Consider the following 21,765-nt stretch of genomic DNA (forward strand, 5'->3'; position numbering starts at 1 on the left):
CAGGAAGTTGCAGCTGTGCAACAACACACAGCAGTATTGCATACTGCGTTAGAAACAAAAAGGAAAAGTACTATGGGCCATTTCAATTTAGAAGGGATTTAAGTATAATCATTTGGGCTGTAATATAACCAAGAAAACAGTGCTTTAAAAGGGAGCTCTCAAAATTCCTAGGCCAAAAATTATTATGACAAATTTCCCATATAGCCATTTTTCAGCTGATCTGGTGTCAGATTTTGCTTCTTATATGCTTGCCAACAGCATTAGTCTACACAGAATTCAGAAGGGAAAGCATGTAATCAAAATCCAGTTGTGCCATGAATTCTCTGTAAGTGTAGTGTTATTGCAGAGAAAATTGCTTCTTAAAAGCCACATTCCAAAACAGAATTATTTGCCTTTCAGAGGTACTTTTTTGAGCCTCAGGTATAAATCATCTTTATTTCAGATAACTGAAAAGCATTAAGAGGGGAAATTTTATCAAAACTAAAGAAATCAAACCACACATACTTTAAAGTAGGAAATTAGCAAAAGACATCTGAAACAATGACTGGAATAAAATTATACAATGCATGGGAAGAAGTAAGGAGCTTATTGTGCACAAATACTGTTAAACAAACATACAATCAAAGAATTTGTAAATATTGATATAGTACAAGAGGTATAGGAAGTATATGTAAGTAGAGGTAGCTCTTGTATTGATGCACATGATGTACATTGTTATGTAGCTATCATGAGATGAGAATGATAGCACTGTAACTAGTAAGACATTCTAACTTAAACATCTAAATGACTTATTCTTTGATCTGTATTTTCATTCAATGTTTTTTCATTGCTAATAAGTATCAATTGCAGCAAAGTTACAGAACATGTAAAAGCTGCATTAGTAAGCAAGGATAGTAAATATGTTTTTCTCACTGACAAAGATGCAGCATAAGAATAGGTTAATAGATAACTACTATTTCCTATATATTTTCTCTTATTTCTCAACAGTGTGGAAGATACTGAATAGTTCAGTATTGACTAAAAGTTTTAAGTACAATATACCACGTAATTTAGTCCTGTCTCTTCTCCAACTCCTTTTACAAATGTCATTTAAAGTAGTTCTTATGCACATCAGGAATAATTACCTGCGACTCAGAGTACTATTGTACTGTAGTACCACGCGTTGGCTGCAGCTTTGCAACAGTATTACTTGAGAACCTATAAACTCAAATTATTTGCAGTCTTCGTAATTCTAGAAGAAAAGCGGATTCTGTCAATCCCTCTCACCAGCTTCCAGACAAACCCCGCGTCCTGGCGGAGCTGGAGCTCCTCCCGTTATGGTCGCACTATGGTAATTAGAGCAGCGCAGTGCGAGGCGTCCAGCGGCTGCCACAAAGGCAACCCCTAAGGATGGGCTGCAGCCCCCGCGGGGGAACTGTGTGCAGGGAAGTTTGTGCACACCGATGCTCTCGGCAACAGCCTAAGAAGAGCCGCTTCCTTTCCCTCCTGTCAGATAAGGGCACCAGAGGAGACAATTCCCTGACCCCCCCGCCCAGGGCAGCCTCACCTCCCTGGAAAGACTGCAACAGCGAGACTTACCTTAGTGAGCTGGGCAATCTTCTTGCACATTTTCACGTGCATTTCCCGATTGTATTCCTCTGCCGTGCTGCTGCGAGCGGCTTTAGATCCATTGCAAGTCCCGGGCTGATGAATGTTGTTTATGCCAGAGGCCATTAGGCTTGAATTTTAATCACGTCTGTCTGCGTACGCTCCGGGCAGCGCGATCCCGGCCCCGCCGCTCGCCCCCGGCTGAGCGCACTCACAGCCCCCGGCGCTGCAGGAACTTCAGCCCGACCAGGGCACGCTCCGGCCGCCGCCGCTCCCCCTTCTCTGCAGATGTCCCAGTCCTTCAGCAAAACACCCAGGCGAGCAAGCAGAGAACAGCATGTGCAAGCGTCCTGATTGGGATTTTTTTTTCCCTCCCCTTCTCTTCAAATGGTTGAGCTTCCGCCAGGAGAAGACGCCAGCGGCTGGGTGCTACAGATTCCCCCCGGAGACTCTGAGCCAGCCTAGAGACAGTAGCACAGGCATTGCCGGGGATCTGTTGTAGTAGAGACTGCCTGAAGATCAGGTCATGCTGCCTTCTTAAGGGTCAAAGGACTGCAGAGGTCATCTGAGAAGACAGTGTTGGCACCTTTTACATGTTCTGTTATTTTGGCAATCCTCTCTAAACAAGGATGGGCCCATAGGTGATGAAGAGAACCTTTTGCTCAGCTTTTGCTGCTGTGTTGAAAGCAGAATGGGAGCCAAGGGGCTCACAAGCACAGGTGAGCCCGGGAACTGTGTCCACAATCCGGTCTTCCTGCCTTATCCAAGGAGACTCTGTTCACTCCAGTCATACTAAAGGCACTGGAAAGGTGTCTGAAGAAGACTGGCAGTATTACAGAGTATTACAGGTCTTTTTTGTTTTTTTTTGCGCATACTGTTTCAAAGAGATTTTTTAACAGAATACTTCAGTGAAGTGTTATGCGAGAGGAAAACTGTTGGCGAACACGTTTAAACAAGTCTAGAAGAGAAGTAGGAGAAGGCCAAGTAGGGTGAAGTAAAAGAGGTAGAAAAGAGGAAAAGGGAGAAAGAACAGATAAGGGAAGCCAAGAGCTGCCCAACATCCCTGTGCTGTGACACTGCTGCCAATGCAAGAGGCCCCATGGGAATGCTGAGGGCTCCACCTCAGGCCCCGCTGACTTGCAGCCAGCCAGAGGGGTCATGAGGCTGCTTCTGTCCTGCTACCCCTACCTGGAAAGGCAAGCAGCTTTCCAGTCTGATCTCCTGGCAGTACTTGCCATCCTTCTTGGGTGAGAAGCTCCCGCTTTGCTAGTGGTGGGTTTAAAAAAAGTTTCCTGAGGACTATCAGAATTGAGGAGGAAGATTATCTGGTACCAGTTAATGGTAGGGCAGAAGAAAACCAGAAAATCTTGGTAAGGGCAAAGAAAGACAAAGAACTGTTAGGAACAACACTCCTAAATGGAAAAGATCAGGGCAGAATACCTAAAATGTAGTGGGAAGAAGGAACACTGTAAAGATGTAAGAAGATACGACCTTGGAACAGGGAAACCAAACCCTTGATTGCTGGGAGAAAAGGAGATACTCTAAATCTCTAGAGGCAGAAAAAAATCTTCACTCCAGGAATGAGAGGAAATGAAGACTGAGAAATGCAATGTATGAATGAAAATTATCACAGTTCCTGAGAGATGCTAAGCAGAGAAATTATGTTTAGCCCAAAAAGAACATTAATTAGAAAAGGTGAGAAACAGATCCTTGTACAAAGGAATAACAAAGTACAGTTTCTTTATTCACTGGCACTAGTGATCAAGATGCTGCTGGAACTTTTTCTGTGACTAGGACACAGGGACATGCCACTGCTAATTTTCTGATTAAGATATGTACTCACACATAAGCTTAGCTCTGTTAGTATTTTATAATACCTTCTCTGTCTGGTCATCAATTTGAGAAAAAGCCTGGGAATTTAATTATATGTAAGATTTTGATTAAATTGACAAGCTTATTAGGACAATCAAGGGAAGAGCAAGGGCTGGAGCAAAGTCCTAACACATTGTTTCTTCAGAAAAAATAGAACAAACTAAGTGACAACAGAAAGCAAATTAAGAAAATTGCAAAAGTTTTACAAGTACTTACAAGAACTTACCTGTGTTATCACACAGGTGGACAGTAACATTTATAGTTGCTCTACTGAATACTGAACCTGAAGGCAGGAGTGGATAGAGACTTGAGACACCCACATGGGCATGAGCAGAGAAGCACGGATCTGCAGATACATTGGAAAAGGCATAAACTACTGAGATATCTTCAAGCAGGCTTTTTATGAATTTTGGGGCATTAGAGGGAAAGAACTTGAGATTTTGGTACAATATGATGTTTTAGCAAAACAAATTCATCACTAGTGAAGTATTCTCAGTCCAGACAAGACTTCTCAGACAATACTTCAAACCCTGGAAAAGTTTCAATCAGACCTCATGCACCAGAAAATAAATTCACAGATGACTCCAGTTCATTAATTTAATTACTCAAAAAACCCAACTTAGTATCAAGAACAGAATTTCAGCAGATAATGCTAGAATGTTTCAAAGAGCATTTAGCTTTCTTTTTCCCTTGTAACTGATCTAGGAATCACCTATAAATAAGATGCCAAAACAAGGATGTTGCAAACGTGTACTATACAAACATGGGTTTTGTGAGAATCACATGGAACACAAGTAAATTACAGAATGTGTCTGAACTTGGGCCAGTAGATGGCAAAAACAGTTCAAAATAAAAATCAAAAATCTAACCAGAAAATGTATGGATATACTCAGTTCAGTTGAAGAAAGAACAGAGATCATTTTCTCCCAGGGTAAGCCTGGGAAATTCAGAGAAAAGAATTAAAACAATTATTATCTCTCTTTCTGTAACTGTTGTTTATAGATATGATTCTCTGAGTGTGCTATTCATAGCTCACTAATAGTGCAAGAGGTTTTACTCTGAGAGCAATCAAGTCTCACCTTAGCGAGTCACATTATAAAAAGATGCACTACTTTCGTTAAAGGTTCTAATTCACCCTCTGAAGATCAGTCTTTTCTTTCCTTCCCTGACTCAACAGCATCAAAAATGCATATGCTTGAATTATTATTGCTGCATTAATTTTTGGTGAAAAAAAAAAAAAGTGAGAGAAAGTGGTCAAGTCACTACAGTTTTTATAAATTTTGATTAACTGTACACAGGTTTGTAGCTTTGCTGTTCCGATATATGAACTAGTTCCTTCTGTAAAAGAACAAAAAATCATACATGACCAAAAGACTATAAGCCTTCCATTTTTGATAACTCCTGCTTGTTGAACACTCAAACTACATAATTTCTGCAATCTCCTGACTAGCTACTAGTTACTATTAAAAGAGCCATACCCTCAAATTCCAAGACATAAAAAAATACATTTTTGTTGCACATGTTTTATACATAAGTTTGCACCTTTGTTTAACACATTGCAAACAGCTTTCCTAAAACACAATTAATACAGCCCAATTCTTTCACCCTTTGTCTGAACACCAGTGCTCAGTGAGTTTTGTTTTTTTTTTTTTTAATATACAACAGTAAAGTTAAACTGATTCTCTGGATTACATTCTACTGCTGTTTTGCAGTCCAACAAAGTCTGCCTTTGAAAATGGTAGAACAAGTTAGTTATGAACTGTAATGTTATATCAGAGCTGACAGCATGGGGCCCTGGGCACCCTGAGCTACTGGGTGGTATCCCTGCCCATGGCAGCACTGGGGTGGCAGCAGGAATTAGATGATCCTCAAGGACCCTGCCAACCCAAACCTTCCTGTGATTCTATGTTTCAAATGAAAAAGCTGTATTACTAAAACTTACTTAAAACCTCTCAACTTAGTGTGCCAGTAAAGGAGGATACATGCCTGAGATTCTAATTTAATTCCTAAATCTCTACCCTCATTTTTCATCTCCACTGACATTCACTTTCATCCTAGAGTAGCTTTTTGACCCCAGAACAGAGAATCCAGGAACCATATTCTCTTTTTTTGACAAGAGGAAAAAAAAAAAATGGAAATAAGGATAAAAATAACAGTCAGAAGACTCATAAGTTATGTCTAATTCATGATTCCATTTCCAACAAAACTTGTTTTGGGATTGAGTGCAAGAAAAATGATGAATATAAAGTGTTGCTATTGATTCATCTTGGATAATTACCCATGTTATAAATAATTACATATAAAAATATTATATATTACTACTTTATATTTTTAATTTCTGCCCACCTCATAAAACAGGATTCCAAAAACAGCAGAAGGGCTACTGATTTCTTCATTGACTGAAAACATTAACTATTCAAAAATGTATATACAATTTTATAGGTGGCTTACATTTATACAAGTTTTGGAGGATTGTGGACATCAACTTCTGTTGCATAATGATGATTTAATTATGGATGAAACATTACTGTGTTTATGTTTTAAATATGGAAACTGGAACCAACCAGACACATCAGATATAAAAGTCCATGAACACCTAACAGGATAGCATCAACTTCCATTTTTTATCCAATGACCTATATTTAATATTACCACCAAGTAATTGGCATGCAGCAAGTTTGGCTTACCCTGTGGCACTGTATTTGCTCACATAACAGAACCAACAAAAGAAAGAGAAAGGATCTAGAACAGCGAGCCATGAGAATTAGAACATGGCAGATAAGGTCACTACTTTAAAGGACAAGGAAAAAAGTTGGAATTAATAGAGTGCATTACCCTCCGGGGCCCGTAGCACAATTCAAGGTTCAGAGTTTCATCATTCTTTTCTGGATAGAACTGTGGAATCCCACTGGCTATAACCTCTGGGCCTTCATTAAATCTTTGCCCTCCTAATCAGTCATTATATCCATCCTTCAGGAAGCAGCTGGTCCTCACTGTGCCCCGAGAGTTAGCTCAGCAAGGAACTGAGGGTGCAGGGCAGAGCTGGAATGGGTTCCTGGGCCCACAGGCAAAGGCTGTGGCTTCAGGCCTCAGGGGAGGCAGGTCAGGGCTCATTAAAGCTGATCAGGGCAGTCAAGGCTGCACTAAAGTAAGCTGTAAAAAACATGATTGCAACACTTCTATCAGTTGAACAAGGTATCTGGTACCACAGAAACATAACCAGCTTTTGTGATCCTACTTCAGCATGTTATTTACCTACACATAAAATACCAATTGTACTGAGAATTTTCTATTTCTACCTGTAAATGCAAAGCCTAGCAGAAATATTTAAAGCAGTCTGTAAGAAATAAATCTCACATCCTAGATGAAATCCATGGAAAGGGACTCTGAGGTATTCTCCAAGGAAGGTCTTCTGTAGAACTGAGATGCACGTAGACACAACTGGGATGCTAAACGTGTGAATCAAAAATCATTCAGTTTGCATTATGCTTTCAGTTAAAGTAACTCTCCTGTGTTTTTAATGCCACAAGAACCACAAAGGTTTATCTGCTCATCTGCCTGATTGCATCTTCTTGTCCACATACAGGGATTCTATTGCAGAAAAAAAAAATCTATATGAAGGTAACTATCCAGTAAAAATACATTAAATAGAAAGATTGTTACACATTGTATTTCCCCACTAAGTTTAATTTATTTTTTTTAATTTTAAAAAAAGTTCAAGTAATTGATGATTTGCAGTTGATTATAGTGGTTTTGTAGAGTGATTATTTTTCCAACATAAAATGAAGACTTTTAGAAAAAATGCTAACATATAAGATTCTATGTTACTGTTGTATTTGTGGATATAGAATCAATTTCCTACTCTCTAGGAGAAGATATATTTTATATATATATATATGATCCATATCTTTTAGAAGTTAATAAAAAATATAAAACTCAGCTTTAAAATGGAGGGTTTTTTTTAAACACACACAATGCATGGTAGTATAATGTGTCAGGGGAAAAAAGCCCTCTGCCACATATTTCAATTATTTTAGAATTTATTTTTATTTTATTTATTTTTATTTTTATTTTATTTTTAAAAGAAAATACTTTGTCTCCAGCTGCTGCCCTCCATTCTTCACATACAGCTCATATATATCCCATAATCCTTGACACCATTGTAAGGAAAAAATAATTCCAATCATTTGGTTGATTAAAATCTGCTTCTTAAATAAAACACTGGGAAGATTCAGATCTAGAACAAGACTGACCCCTAGTGTGTTTTTATTTTATTTTATTTTTCTTCCTTAGACATTAATGACTCTTCTTCAAGACAGGTCCTGCCTTTTTGACCTCTTGTCATTTGATGGTTTGTCACCTGCCCTTACTAAATAGCTGTCATCCCTTGAGGTCCATCAGGCACTTTTTTCTTACAGCCCAAACATATATGGATGTCAAATCTTAAGTTCCTGCTGTCCACAGCTTGTATTCACTTCTTTGAATGTTGTCTCTAACTCTGTAATTGATATATGCTCAGAATGTTTCCCCTTAGCTAATCAGCCACGCCCTTGTTTCTCATTAATTGTGTCATTAAATGCTCACCGTATGTTCCATAACACTAATGCAGCTCCGGGCTTTGAGCTTAGTTATCTTTCCTGTTTTTAATGAGATACTGAGATAATGAGGTTTATTACTATTCTCAAGTTAAAGGATTTCTGGGAAAGCATTAGCTTCACAACAAACGCTTGAAAGCTTAGGGGAAATTTCCACTAAAAAGGGATTCAGACTGGAAGGAGCACAAATGGGTGCTGCATCCGTACGTGCGGCTTCTCGGCCGCTCGCAGAGGGTACAGAAGAGTGGAGTTTCAATGAGCTCTCATTATTTAGACAGCGGCTAAGCTTTCTCAGCTTGCTGCCATTTCGGTTTACGAAGCCCGTCTGTTCTTTCCCTGGTGCTCACGTCCAGAGAGGACTTTGGGAGAGCGGCTCCGGGCGGGTTTGTCAGGCACATTTCTCTATCTTGGCCAATGCAATTCTGGAAGGCCTCGCCTGCGCTGCTCCCCCCTAGCCCCAGCCGGACCAACACCACGAACGGGCTTTGGAACAGCCGCAGGGCCACCGCATGGCCCAGGAAGGGTCTGGAGCCCAAATCCCACGAGGAGCAGCTGCAGGAATTGGGGCTGTAAGGCCTGGAGGAGGTTCAGGAGGACCTCATCGTTCAGCCACCTGAAAGGAGGCTATAGCCACAGGGTCGGCATCTGCTCACAGGCAACCCCACGCAGGACGGGGAACGCAGTCTTACGAGCCACCTTAAGGTTGGACATTAGGAAGAATTTCTTCACAGAAAGGGTGATTAGGGCTGTGAAAAACGCGAATTACTTGGTTTTTAAAATTTTAAAAGTTTAATAATAATAAAATGGTTATAAAAATAGTAATACAATTAGAGTAATAAAGTTTAGTGTTAGGACAATTATAAGACAATAAAAAGCAAAGAATTATGGACATATGGATGCTCATGGACAGTAAGTCATGAAAAGTAAACTTTGTTAACAAAGGAATGACTTTAAAAGCAATAGCTTGTTGCATATTCATATATTTTTCATGGTTATGCATACATTCTACTTAAAACAAGAACTTTGTCTGTTGTATGTTAACTGTTTACTTTAATCCCCAAGGCATCTTTGAGTCTGAGCAAGGCTTGAAGAAATTATTCTGATAAGAAAACTATATTTTTTTTTCCTCTGGAAGATTTAGATGCTCTTTGAAGCGAGTATCTCATTCCTAAAAAAAACCCACAAAAAAACCCAAACAACAACAAAAAAAAACCAACTCGCCCCACATACATACTCTCTATTTTAACATTACGTTAAAACCTAAAACTATATTTAACACACTACTTAAGAGAATTAATACAGCATAACCTTTTAACATTACACATATAATATTCATTGTAATATTTGCGAGAAGCCAATCATAAAATATGCATTTTTCACAGGGTGCACCTTCACAGAAAGGTGAGCGGGCTGTCCAGGGCGCTGGGTAAAGTCGCCATCCCCGGAGGGCTCAGGCAGTCTGCACTCGGCGCCGGGGCCCGGCGGACGCGGCAGCGCTCGCTCCCGGCTTGCAGGGGCGGCTCTCGCACTGCAGAAATGGCGCCGCTCCGCGCGCTCCCGGCCGCCAGCGCGCGGGCACGGGCGCGCGCCCGCCCGGCTTCTCGCGAGATCAGCAGCCGCTCCCGCGCGGGGTTTGAAGCCGCGCGCGCGGGGCCCGCGGCCGTTGGCGGCGCGCGCGGGGCCGTGAGGGGTCGGTCCCGCAGCCGCTCCCGGCCATGGGAGCCAAAAGGAAGCCGCTGCAGGTCCAGGAAGCCTTTCAGCTGGCCCAGAAGCCTCACCAGAACCACGCGAAGCTCGTGGTGGCTCTGAAGAGCACTTATGCGCAGGTACGGCTGCCCTCGGGCGGCCCGGCGCGGGGGGAGCTGAGGGCCCCAGCGGCTGCTCCGCTGGTCCCCCGAGGGGCAGGGGCCGCCTCCGCAGTGTTCCCCTAAAGCGGACACCAGTGTGCCTAAGGAGAGCCCGCGACGTAAAAACAAGCTAACAAACAAACCCCCAGCCCTCCCCAAATAAAGCCACCCAAATGCTGCAAAGTCAGGCCGCTGAACTATCCTGCGCAGTTGTCCCCGGCGAACGCGGCGGTGAGAGCTGCCCGCCGGTGTTGGTGATACCGCGGGAAGGAGCTCGGATACCCGAGATGTGGGTGTGGCACAGGATAGAATGGATATAATGGTGGGGTGTTGATTGTCGTCCTGAAATCTGTCGGCCGGGACGAACCCCGAGGTTATAATGTGCCTGCTGTGGAGTTACAGCAAAACACTCACTGAGGAGGGCACGACAGCGGGCCCGGCCGCTGGCTGTAACCCTTTAACAATTTAAATTCAATTGGAAGCTGTCAATTGTCAGCCCACTTATTTTATTTTTCTGTGGTAGAGCTTTGAAAGATGAACCGGATAGTTATCTTTTGTTGTGGTTTGATTTTTTTTTTCCCCAGTTGGATGATAAAGAAGGCTTTAGTGAAAAATTAATTCACTTCCTCAAGTATGCTATGATAATCTACAGGCGGGAACCAGCAGTGGAACGAGTGATCAATTTTGCAGCTGGATTTGTTACTTCTTTCTATCATGTGGAGACAGAAGATGGTAGTAAGGAGGGAGAAGAAGATAATTTACTTCTGAATTATGTGTTTAAATTCCTGCTTGAGGTACAGTTAACATATATTCTTAAATGTCTAACATTTCTAACTTAGAAAATGGAAACTTTTTGCAGTGGGGAAAACTTGATGGTACTTGACAATACTTAGAAATTAGAACTTAAAAAGTGAAAGCAAAACAAAGCTAGTGCTTGACAAGTAACACCATCCCCATTCTCTCAGCACAAAAAGATACACCACATCACACACAGTAATTCAAAAACTGGATTTCAAAATGGGCCTTTGAGAAAAATGAAAGTTCTCTTATATGACTATCTGATATGTCACTATAGGCTTTACTATAGGTATATTTGTAAGCATGAAATTGTAGGAGTGTGGTGGAAATTAATTTATACTCTCCCTTTGATAACAAAAATATTAGAAGATCTATGCAACTGTGGTTGGCATGTGTATTAGTCCTTTCTGCTTACTGCATTACATAGAAAGATATACAGTTCCAACAGCAGAAGCACACAAATAGAATTACATTTTCCTAAACTGTTGATTTGCCATGGAAAGGTTATGGATCAGGCCTAACATAACTAATCATAATTGCTGATGTGTTTTTTTTTTCTTCTAATGTTTTATGGAGGCAGAGCAATAAGTTGGCTAATGCACTGCAGGCTGTATGCCATGGTCAGTGTGCTGCTTCCTTTGTGAAGGTACTGCCAATTTTCTAGAGATGCTGGTCCAGGCAGTGGGCTGTAATTGCTTTTCAGTTCTGTGACTTTTTGAGATTAAAAATAAAATTAAATTGGAAAAGCTTTTGAAACACAGAAGTGCATATTTCATTTATTCTGTAGAATTTTAGGCACTTAGATGTACATATTAATAGCCTTACGTTGGAAATGAGAAAAGTGTGATGATAAGAATATTTTTTTTTTCTTTCCCTAAGTCTCACAATGCGAACAGCCATGCAGTTAGGTTTCGAACCTGTCAGCTTGTTAATAAGATTTTGGGAAATATGCCAGAGAATGCTGAGATTGATGATGACTTATTTGATAAAATTAATGAAGCTATGCTGATGAGACTTAAAGATAAATTTCCAAGTGTGAGAATTCAAGCTGTCTTGGCCCTGTCAAGACTTCAAGATCCTAAGGATGAAAACTGCCCTGTTGTTAATAGTAAGTAGTGTTGGTCTTTCTCTTTTGTCTAATTTACCTTACTTTACAGTATTTTAAAGGTTTTATTTTTGAGCATTGGATATATGGTTGTTTGAGGGTATTCTTGTAATAATTTTTAAACTGTGCAACTCTTTGCTAGAGGAGATGGAAGATGCAAGTGCTATGTGTGTTCAAGGGGAAAAGACAACTGTTAGGAGAGATCTGTTTGGACAATCATACTGGGCTCTGTGAACTGATTGTAGAAATAGGCTTGTGAAAATGTCTTGTATACTAGAGTGGAGGTATAATATGTGTTTGTTCAGTTCTTGCCCTCTAAGAACCCTTTGGTACTGTTAATTAAGTTAGTACAAAACTCTTAGAAGAGTAGAGATAACAGAGAAAAACTACTGTTGTCTGAAATTATGATCAGTTTTCTAGAAGAGATCACCATCTTGTAATGCAGGGATCTTGATGATGTTTGAGGGTTTCTTTGTGTATTGTATGATTCTTGACTAAGTTGCTACTTCCTTTGCCTCAAGGTAGACAAAGTCTAGTTTGTACCAGCAGAGTTGGTATGTAAATTGTGCCTTGATTAATCTTTACATAATGCCTTTTGTGAAGAATTACTTAATTGGTGTCTTCTGTTGTTAAGGTAGCTTCGTTTAAGTTTTATTTTCTATGTGTTGTTTATAGGTTACTTATTTAGGAGCACATAAATTTCATAGTAAATCATTGTCTCACAGAACAAGATGAATTAATGTATACTCTGATAAACTAAATTTATAGTTGCTTTAGATTTTGAATAAGGTTCAAAAGTATAATAAAAGAGTGTGAGGGATGTTAGGGATTTACTGTAAGAGTTCTGGTAGGCTTAATGGAGATTGAAATTTTCCATTTATAGGAAAATTTGAGGATCTAAAAGATAAAGAAGATATCACAAAAGATAATGAAGAAGTACAACTAGTGAATACAGGTCTTAAAGAGCCAATATTTGGAAATGTTTTTTTTCTGCTAGTAAATGACAAAGTGGTTATTTATGGGTGGGATTTAGAGCAGCAATTTTTGGAGTTATTAACTATAGATCTTACTTATGATTATGAACATTATTTCTTTTGACATAATAGTTCAGCATGTAGTTACCATAAAATCTTGGAATTGTGACCCTGAACCGTGTCCTAAATTATCAGCTCTGCAGGGGCAGGAGAGGGGTTTTGGTAACAGCTGCTGATTGTTTTTTTTAAAATATTTTCTGTTTTTCTTTGTTTCAAACTCATATGAAAGCATTGTTATGACTATTTTATTTTCAGTTTACAGCACGTTGCTTGAAAATGATGCGAACTCAGATGTGAGACGTGCTGTGCTGTCATGTATCGCTCCATCAGAAAGGACTTTGCCAATAATTGTAGGCCGCACCATGGATGTAAAGGAGGCTGTCAGAAAGCTGGCATATGAGGTAAATTGGATTACTTACCATTAACTGCAAATGCTGACTTAGGAAAAAGACTTTAAGTATTTTATTATATGTCACTTAACACTAAGAACAGTTAAATAATTTATTTTCATTTACCAAAATGTTGAGGGGGAGGTGATTTAATACTAGTTTTCTAGTTAAAACTGCTGAACTTGACTGTAGAACTTGCTTGATAGTAATTACTTGTGTGGTAGAATTCGTTTGTTGAAGATGAGGTAGTAACAGTATAAATTATGTATGCAGTCTATTGTTTTTTCTTGATGCATTTTGTGATGTTACTGAAGCAAATTTTCTTCTCTGTTATTACATAGTGGATGTTAGGACCACAGCAGTAGTAAAAAATGACATAATTTTGGTATTGTAATTTTAGGAAGTATCAACGTTACTCATGTTTACATGCAGAGGTAAGAAAGTATGCTAACATGTCTGTTTCTTATGTAGGCATCTTATGGGAGATCTTGAAACAAAATGTTCATTTTTTTCACACAGAACCATCTTCTGCTTATTTTATTTTAGGTTAGATTGGTTTTTCAATGGAATCTCTGTGTCATTAGGCTTTTTAAGGAAAGTACCAAGTTCTGTAATTTGTTGTAGGTATTCATTACCCTTCACACTTTAAAGAGAGAGGATAGTTTTCATGTCCAGGTGTTGCATTCAAGCAGAGCTGATGAGCTTCTAAGCCATGTGTTAATTTTATTGTTTATTTTACTTTGCATTTTCCTCCATGCGCAAGGATCTGATAGTTAATGGGTTCGTACAGTGCTGTTGGTATAGGTATTAGAGATTTCTATTGATTTAAGATTTATGTGGAGGTATAGTTAAAACTCAAAGTGTAAAACCATAGGTAGGTAATGGGATCATTTGTTATCACATGTGGAAATGTGTTTTAATGCCTTAATATTTTTTTAAGGTTTTGGCAGAAAAAGTTCACATGAGAGCTCTGACAATAGCACAGAGAGTTAAATTGTTGGAACAAGGACTTAATGACAGATCTGGTAAGAGATCATGGGTTTCTTAACATCTTAATACTAATGTTTTAGAGAGAATACTTTCTAATCTGTTGGGGTGACATGTGCAAAAGCTGTGATAGCAATAATAAGGAGCTTGAAGAGGTATCAGGAAGTGTTTAGACACATTAAATCTGCTTGCTGCTTTGTTTTTCCAGGCCCCTATGGTGAACAAACCAGAAAATAATTGCACTTTCAAAAAACCTGAAAGCCAATGAGCTTCAAAATAGGACCAAATACTATTAAAATTAAAAAAAAAAATTAAACACAGAATCAGAAAAATGTAATTAATTTGGTGTATTTGGAAATGTTACATTACAGATATTTTTGTAAATAATAAATGTATTAAAGAATTTAAACGTGAACATTAATATCAGTTTGAAAATATTTCCTGTGTGCTCTCAGAGAGAAATCTTCTCAGCTGGTTATTTTTTTGTTTATCTAGCTTGAATTTTCTTTTAATGAATCTTTGACCCTTATGCATTTCACCATGGGGCAGCTTTATTCTTTTTAATGTCTTTTGTACTGTATCACTCTATAGAAAGAGCCATTCAGAATATACCCATAATTGTGTGGGGTGGTGTTGCCAAAAGATCAAAACATCACCTGCATCTGAGCAAGACAGTTTTGCCCTGCCTACATAGAACATCGTTTTGGTTTTTTCTTTTCCTCAGCAGCAGCAATTGTATGCATGAATTTCACAATAGGAGCTACTAGTTTTACTGAGTGCTGATGTGTAATCCCCCTACTTTGATTGGAAAGCCTGCACTAAGCTGAATTTTACTCTGAGAAGTTCCCTTACTGAGTGATGATATGCTGCTTGGGAATTGTGAAAATTATGATCTATGTGGATATCCACTTACAAAACAAGACTGAAGTACTGGGAACTAGATCTCCTTAAGGTGCCATGCATGCATGTATTTTTATTGATCTGCTATTGTTTTTGGCTAGCTGGGGATCTTATTCTGTTCTTGACAGGAAAGGAAGAGAGAATCAGCTGAGTCCTTTTTTATGCTTTGTAGAACTACACTTAGAAAGACCACCTCCTTCTGTATAAGAAGTTTTAGTCACTTTGCCTCTCCTATCCTGAATTGGTCTGTAGTAGCCTACAAGTTTAGCCTAGAAGTTTGCTATGTTCTGTTTCTGAAGTCCAGCACTGAAAAACTCGTGTTCTGAATTACTGTTTCTTATTGATACACTAGTTTTGTTTTATCTAACTAGTTCCTCCTTGTCTGCTGGCTGTTGCCACTCCCCCAGTAATCCTTGGTCTTGAGAGATACTTCTTAGGGTGAATGCATTTCTTTTAGTAATCTTTCCAAACTGAGGAGGAAACTACTTTCCCCAATTTTTCATGTGATCCTTCACTTGTCAGGAGCAAATATTTGTTGTATTCCCTTAAAGAGAAAGTGCAGCCTTTCTATGTGGCCTGTTTCTTGATGACATTGATGTGTTCAGCAGAAAGAAGTGTCTTCTTTTATGATCCAGGACAGATACTTTCTTAGTGTCTGTCTCTTCCTTAGGATGATTTTACATCCCAGCTATTGAGGACTTTTCTTTTTATTGACATGACAGGGGAAAACATCTGCCAGGGTACATAGTTTGACTGATATCATATGTTCTTTGCCTGGTAAGATAGGTTGTATTCCAAATTGGCTATTCTATATTGCAAATATTGTAAATCCTGTAATCTTGAATATCTTTATTGAATTTGCTTATCTGGGTAACTCCTGAACTAACAAGAGAGAAACCTGCTCATTCAAGGTTACCTACATTAAAATTTTGGGTGTTTTTCTATATTGGCTTCAGAACAAGGACTTATAGTTAGAAAAGGTCTAGAATACATAATCCACATTTTGCTTTGTTATGCTTTTCAGGGTGAGTTCAGCTCTCATTGTACTGTATTCTACTAGTTTATGCTTTTCACCTTCTTGGAGAGGCTTCTTATCCTTAGGACTGTAATTTAGCTTTTTCAAGGCCTTTTTACAGTACATTTTGAACTCTAAACTATATTTAAGTGCTGTATTTATTATCATGAGTTACATATAAGAGGAAAGATGAATGTTGTTAGTGTGTGTGGATTTTGTTTCCCTTATACTGCATATTGTTTTCTGAAAGAGCCTAAGAGTAAAATTGTTTTCCTTCCTAGTTACTATGTTTTTACCTCCATCAGACTCTTAGACTTTCAACTTCCCTGCTTAAGTCTGGGTGAATGCATTAATAATGTATACATTCTGGATGTTCCCATAAATACTTTCTTCATTATTAAAATGGTAGTCTGTTGATCCAGGAACTGGATTCTTGTGGCAATGGTGAGTAGGGAGTTAAAGTAGCATATGTAAACTTCATAATCCATTCACATAATTGAAATAGCATGAGAATTCTGTATGTCAATTCACATGTAGTAACCTGCCTCCAAAAGTGGCTGATTGCTGAAATAGAGCAAGTATGTAATAAGGCTTACTCAGAATATTTGGGGCTGGAGCATCCCTGTTACGAAGACAAGCTGAGAGAGCTGGGCCTGTTCAGCCTCGAGAAAACTGGGAGGGGACTTCATCCATGTCTGTCAGTGTCTGAAGGGAGGGTGCCAGGAGGATGGAGCCAGGCTCTGCTCAGTGCTGCCAAGTATTGGAAAAGATGCAATGAGCAGAGACTGATGCACAGAATGTTCTATCTGAATATGAGGAAGAATTTCTGTACTGTGCAAGTGACCAAACACTGAAGCAGGTTGCCTAGAGAGGTTGTGGAGTCTCCCACACTGGAAATATTCAAAAAGTGTCTCGATGCAGCCCTGTGCCATGTGCTCTGGGATGGCTTGTGCAGGGAAGTTGGACCAGATGACCTACTGTTGTCCCTCCCAGTCTTACCTATCCTGTGAGTCTGATTTTGAATATTTCTTCTACAGGAGTTTGTGGTTTGTAGGATTTATGAGTTGAGATACTGTCTTTAAATGCAAAAGTTCTTTTGGATAGAGTTTTTTGTTTTAATTCCCTGTAAGAGGAAAAATTACATTGCCTTGAAAAAAGGGTGTGCCCTAGGTAGTTCTTGCTCAACAGGGTTTTTCTTTATTTAAGGTAATGTACAGTTAAGTTTAACTGTATAATAACTTATTTTGCAAAAAGACTAATATAGAAAAAATGTTTTGTGAAAATATGTTTAATATTTGATATTTGAATTCCTGTATTATTAGATGCTGTAAAGGAGGTAATGCAGAAGAAGCTACTTCAAGCCTGGTTACAGTTCACTGAAGGGGATATTTTAGAATTGCTTCATAGACTGGATATAGAAAACTGCCCAGAAGTGGCCACCCCAGTACTAAATGCTATGTTTTCATTATCTCCACTTCATGACATTGTTCAGAACTGTAAAAACCTTGATAGCAGGTATGCAGAGCATTCTTCATTTCCAAAAGATGAGTATTTTGTATGAGAATATAAAACTAAATTCCTTTTAACCTCTTAAGATACTGGCATGTTTCCAGTGTAAGAAAGTTATTTCACTATTATTGATGCTTTCTAAAGCAGACAGGCCCACATCTACAGCTTTGGAGTGCAGTGCATGCAGCATCTCCTGATTTCAAAACATGTCATGATACTAACCAGAATGCAAGGCCCTTCATATGATACTGTGCATTTCCTCCCATAATACAGAGCAAGATTTGGTTATTGCTTTTTAATCAGTGACAATTTGTCACTTAATTTTATCATCTGAGATTAGACTCCTACCACTCTTCAAAATCACTTAATTCCGATTGGTCTGACTTTTATGCTGAGCAAAATGAAGCTTGCATTCTGAAAAACTGGGCTGAGAATTTTTTTAAGTACCATATCTGTTAGACAATGACATTTTGAAAAGTAAGTCAAATTACTCATTTTGTAATGAAGCTTACGTTAATTTAATTTATGGAAAACAGTAGGATTGTTTTTGTATGAAGGTTTTGAGTACAGTTTGAATGATGGAGTATCAGAATGATAAATGGCTAGATTTTTAAAGTGATTTCTGTTTATTAAATTTACTTTTAAATAAAGACCTGTCAGATTTATGAGAACCTTACAAACAAGCAGTTTTCATCTAAATGTTATCTTGGGCGTTTTTGTCTGGGTTTTTGTTTGTTTTGTGTGTGAGCAATCTAAAGCAAAATCAAAATTGTTGGTAGTTTACAAGTAAAATGGGATTCAAGGGAGTAAAAAAGTACCACCACAGTGATATTGTCTTCTGTTTTGAAGTAGAATTAATGCACAACTTAATGTTCTGCTTCAAAAACAAAAATTAATTGCCATACTTGGCATGAAAAATACTATAGATCTAAAAAGGAGTAGGGGGTCTCATGATGGATGATCTATGTATGATAGCAGATGATGATGAACTTACAGAGTTGCAGGGAAAAAGTTGTATTAGATTTTGCATTTGACATACTATGATTGCTACTCCATTGTTGTCTCAAGATTTTGTATTAAGAATGGAAGAAACAATTCATAGAAGCTGAAAATTATTTTAATGCAGTTTTGCATTTTTGTGGATTAATGGTGTTCAGTTTTCCAGACTTGTGCAGTGATAACAACGTTTAATAAAGTAACTGGCTGGTTGCTCTAGAAGGTCTGAAGGCAGAATGCTTCTGCAAACTGGTGTGAACAGCCTTGAGTTAAAATACTGTGAAGGGCAATTTACTGAATGGCTTGTGGAGCTCTGTGTCCTCAAGAGAGACAAAGTTATTTTTCTCAATCTCTATTTCTGTGGGAAATACTTTTGATGGTGTTTTATTTGCATTTTTGGAAATAATATTTATTTCTTATTTTCTAATACTTCAGCGTATTTATTGTTTTCTACTCTTTTATTCATCTCTTCATATTGCTTTGTTTATTTTTGTTTAGAAAGCTGATTCCACAGGAGGATTTAACAGCTGAGAATGTGTTATATTGGAGATGTCTTTGTGAATATCTAAAATCAAAAGGTGAAGAAGGTGAAGTTTTACTAGAACAGGTGTTGCCAGAACCAGCTCTATATGCAGATTATTTATTGAGGTACATTGCATTTAAAAATAAATCTCTTACCACTAAAATAGATATTTTTAAAATTTTAGAATATTTCTTTTATTCAAGTGTTCAGGTATCCTTCAAACCCAAAATTGTGCTTGAACATGGATTTTAGCTTTGGTTTTTGAAAAGATTTTTGAGAGATTTTTTAGAGCTTGCAGAAACTGACACTTCTCCCATTGTTGTCATGTCTGAAAATAAAGTCAAATTTTGCTACTGTGCCTAAGAGAAGAATTTTTGAATTGAAACTTCCCTTCTCTTTTGCCTGCTGAGGCAGGCCTGCTTCCTAAAAACTTAAGTTTGAAGGCAGTGACAGAGCTGCGAAACGAGCCAGTTACAGAACAGTTATTTAACTGGAGGGCGCAGGAGACTGGAAATGAATGTTTTTTAAGGCAATGTTTTTACTTAAGCGAAGAATGGCAATTTTTTGTATTGATGGGGTGTGTGTTTTGCTTGGGTTTGTTTGGGGTTTTTTTTGTCTTTTTTTGTTCTTTTTTTTTTGTCTTCATGGGGTTCTTTAGTCTTAACATAAATTTTGAACAGAATTTGCTTCTGAGCACGGATAATGATGGGAAATCTTCACTGAGGTGTTGTACCTGTAAAACAGTGAATCTTTCTGAAATAATGAATCAGATCTGCTAAAAAATGCATTGTATTGATAGATGTTTTCAATTAAAAATATGCACATTCTTTTCTTACTGTACTGGATGTTGTATACTGGTAGTGATTGCAGAAGTCATTGCTACTTTTCAGTGTGGAATGTGTTACCATGTTTCATAAATTTTAATAAATTAAGCATCTGTGCTTCCTTAGTTTTGAAATATATATCTAGTCTGGTGGGTATAAATTTATTCATTCATTATGCATTTAACAGTGCATGAAACATTTATTTTCCAAAAAAGCTGTTCTTCAAAAGAACATTTGTTCTATTTTCATCCAGTCTTGCTCAAAGTGCCTTTGTTACATTACTCTTCAGGGTGAGGCTAAAATTAATCAGGTTTACTAGTAATTGTTTATGGTATCAACAGTTAAACTATTGAGCTGTTGTTTCAGGTAAGATTTTCACTCAATCTTCCGGTGTACAGTGTACAGTTGTGCAGTGCACTGTGAGGGTGTTTGTTAGGAGAAGCAGGAACATGCAAGTAATTGGTACTTCAGAAAAAAGTGGGATTGTGAGCTGCATTTCCATATTCACTGTTACCTGGTGCAGGTGACATTATTAAATGATCAGAAACAATTTTCATTTCAGATCTTCTTAAACAGTAGTTACATGCAAATTTTTTTTTGTCCTAAATTTGAAGAAATTGTAAAAATTTGCTAAAAATAACAAGCTGTTAATGAAAAGTATCTACAAAGCTGAGGTATTAAAAAAACCCTATCTTTTTCACAGTTCATGTCAATATTTGAATTGTATTTTGTGATACTGAATTTTGTACGTGATGTTTCACTCCAGATTTTCTGAACATGCATAACTCCTACTGATAGAAAAAGTTTTGATAAAAAAACAAAGAAATTGAACAAACTGATCACACTTTTCATGCTGAAATGTATCTGATGAATGTATGTATGGCTGAATGTATCTGATAACAGATTATTATTCTGTGATGACAGATTTAATCAGATGAAGAAGTCACTGTACACTTTTGCAATTGTTCCTAAGATGTTACCTTTATGCATTTTTACGGAACTGAAATCACATGTAGCATTACTTGACAGTTTGTTTCCTATATATTACATTCACAAAAGGGATTTTTTTAAAATGAAGTACATTATTTTGAAACTGTACATTATTTGGTATAAATAACTTCCCGAAAAATAATATATGAAAAAAACACTATCATTAATGTTTAGGGTTTGTACCTAACATAACAATCTGCTTATATAGGACAAGAAAGTGGTGTGTTTTTTTATTGGGGTGGGGCAGGCATGGATAGTTGGATTTGTTTGGAGTGTTTTTATTTATTTACTTATTTATTACTGTCCAACAGTGAATCAGAATGTAATTATATCTGTTCTGTTTGGATTCAGTTATCTTCAAAATATGCCAATTCTCAGTGAAGAGCAAAAAGAAGATTTTAATTGTTTTGAAAACCTGATGACAAAAGAATTCATAGGCCAGCAACTGATCCTGATCATAGGCTGCATGGATACCATGGAAGAGGGAGGAAGGTAAACTTAAATATCAAACTTGTGTTACTAAGCTTAAGACACTCAAGCCTGAGGACAGGCATAGAACCTCTGCTTGGAAAAGAACCTGATCAAACAGACAAAATACAGTTCTAATGCTAGCTGGAATAGAAAGCAGTCTCCTTAGTGCAACTGGTCCCAGCGTTGTGCCAAATATTGTTTGCTTACTTTTATGGAATAGTAAGTTCTAATTCAGAAGTTTGTTAGGGGAAACAAATTTAGTTGTTTCCATAAAGTATTATTGAAATTATGAAATTACAGAACTGCTTATTTGGAACAAAGTA

General features: G+C 37.9%; 2 protein-coding genes across 11 annotated transcripts in view; one reads left to right on the forward strand and one right to left on the reverse strand.

Annotated features, from left to right (window-relative positions):
- Positions 1–9,600, reverse strand: part of FAM184B (family with sequence similarity 184 member B) — a 44,861-nt gene extending 35,261 nt beyond the window's left edge. For 2 of the 10 annotated variants that reach the window (XM_085578530.1, XM_085578527.1), the window contains exons 1-2: positions 9,444–9,598; positions 1,579–9,222 (exon numbers count right to left, since the gene is read on the reverse strand). In XM_085578530.1, the coding sequence (XP_085434656.1) occupies positions 1,579–1,713 (135 nt within the window). In that variant the 5' untranslated portion in view covers positions 1,714–9,222; positions 9,444–9,598. Of the gene's footprint in view, positions 1–1,124; positions 1,546–1,578; positions 9,223–9,443 lie in introns of those variants that run through there. The other 8 variants (XM_085578529.1, XM_085578528.1, XM_085578526.1 and 5 more) reach the window with 7 other exon arrangements.
- A 112-nt stretch (positions 9,601–9,712) lies between these two features.
- Positions 9,713–21,765, forward strand: part of NCAPG (non-SMC condensin I complex subunit G) — a 60,809-nt gene continuing 48,756 nt past the window's right edge. Inside the window, exons 1-8 of the mRNA XM_021554401.2 lie at positions 9,713–9,880; positions 10,486–10,695; positions 11,579–11,807; positions 13,094–13,239; positions 14,168–14,252; positions 17,452–17,644; positions 19,133–19,282; positions 21,323–21,463. Of these exons, the coding sequence (XP_021410076.2) occupies positions 9,770–9,880; positions 10,486–10,695; positions 11,579–11,807; positions 13,094–13,239; positions 14,168–14,252; positions 17,452–17,644; positions 19,133–19,282; positions 21,323–21,463 (1,265 nt within the window). The 5' untranslated portion in view covers positions 9,713–9,769. The remainder of the gene's footprint in view (positions 9,881–10,485; positions 10,696–11,578; positions 11,808–13,093; positions 13,240–14,167; positions 14,253–17,451; positions 17,645–19,132; positions 19,283–21,322; positions 21,464–21,765) is intronic.

The sequence above is a fragment of the Lonchura striata genome, chromosome 4 (assembly GCF_050655825.1).
Source record: "Lonchura striata isolate lonStrDom1 chromosome 4, ASM5065582v1, whole genome shotgun sequence".
Taxonomy (NCBI): domain Eukaryota; kingdom Metazoa; phylum Chordata; class Aves; order Passeriformes; family Estrildidae; genus Lonchura; species Lonchura striata.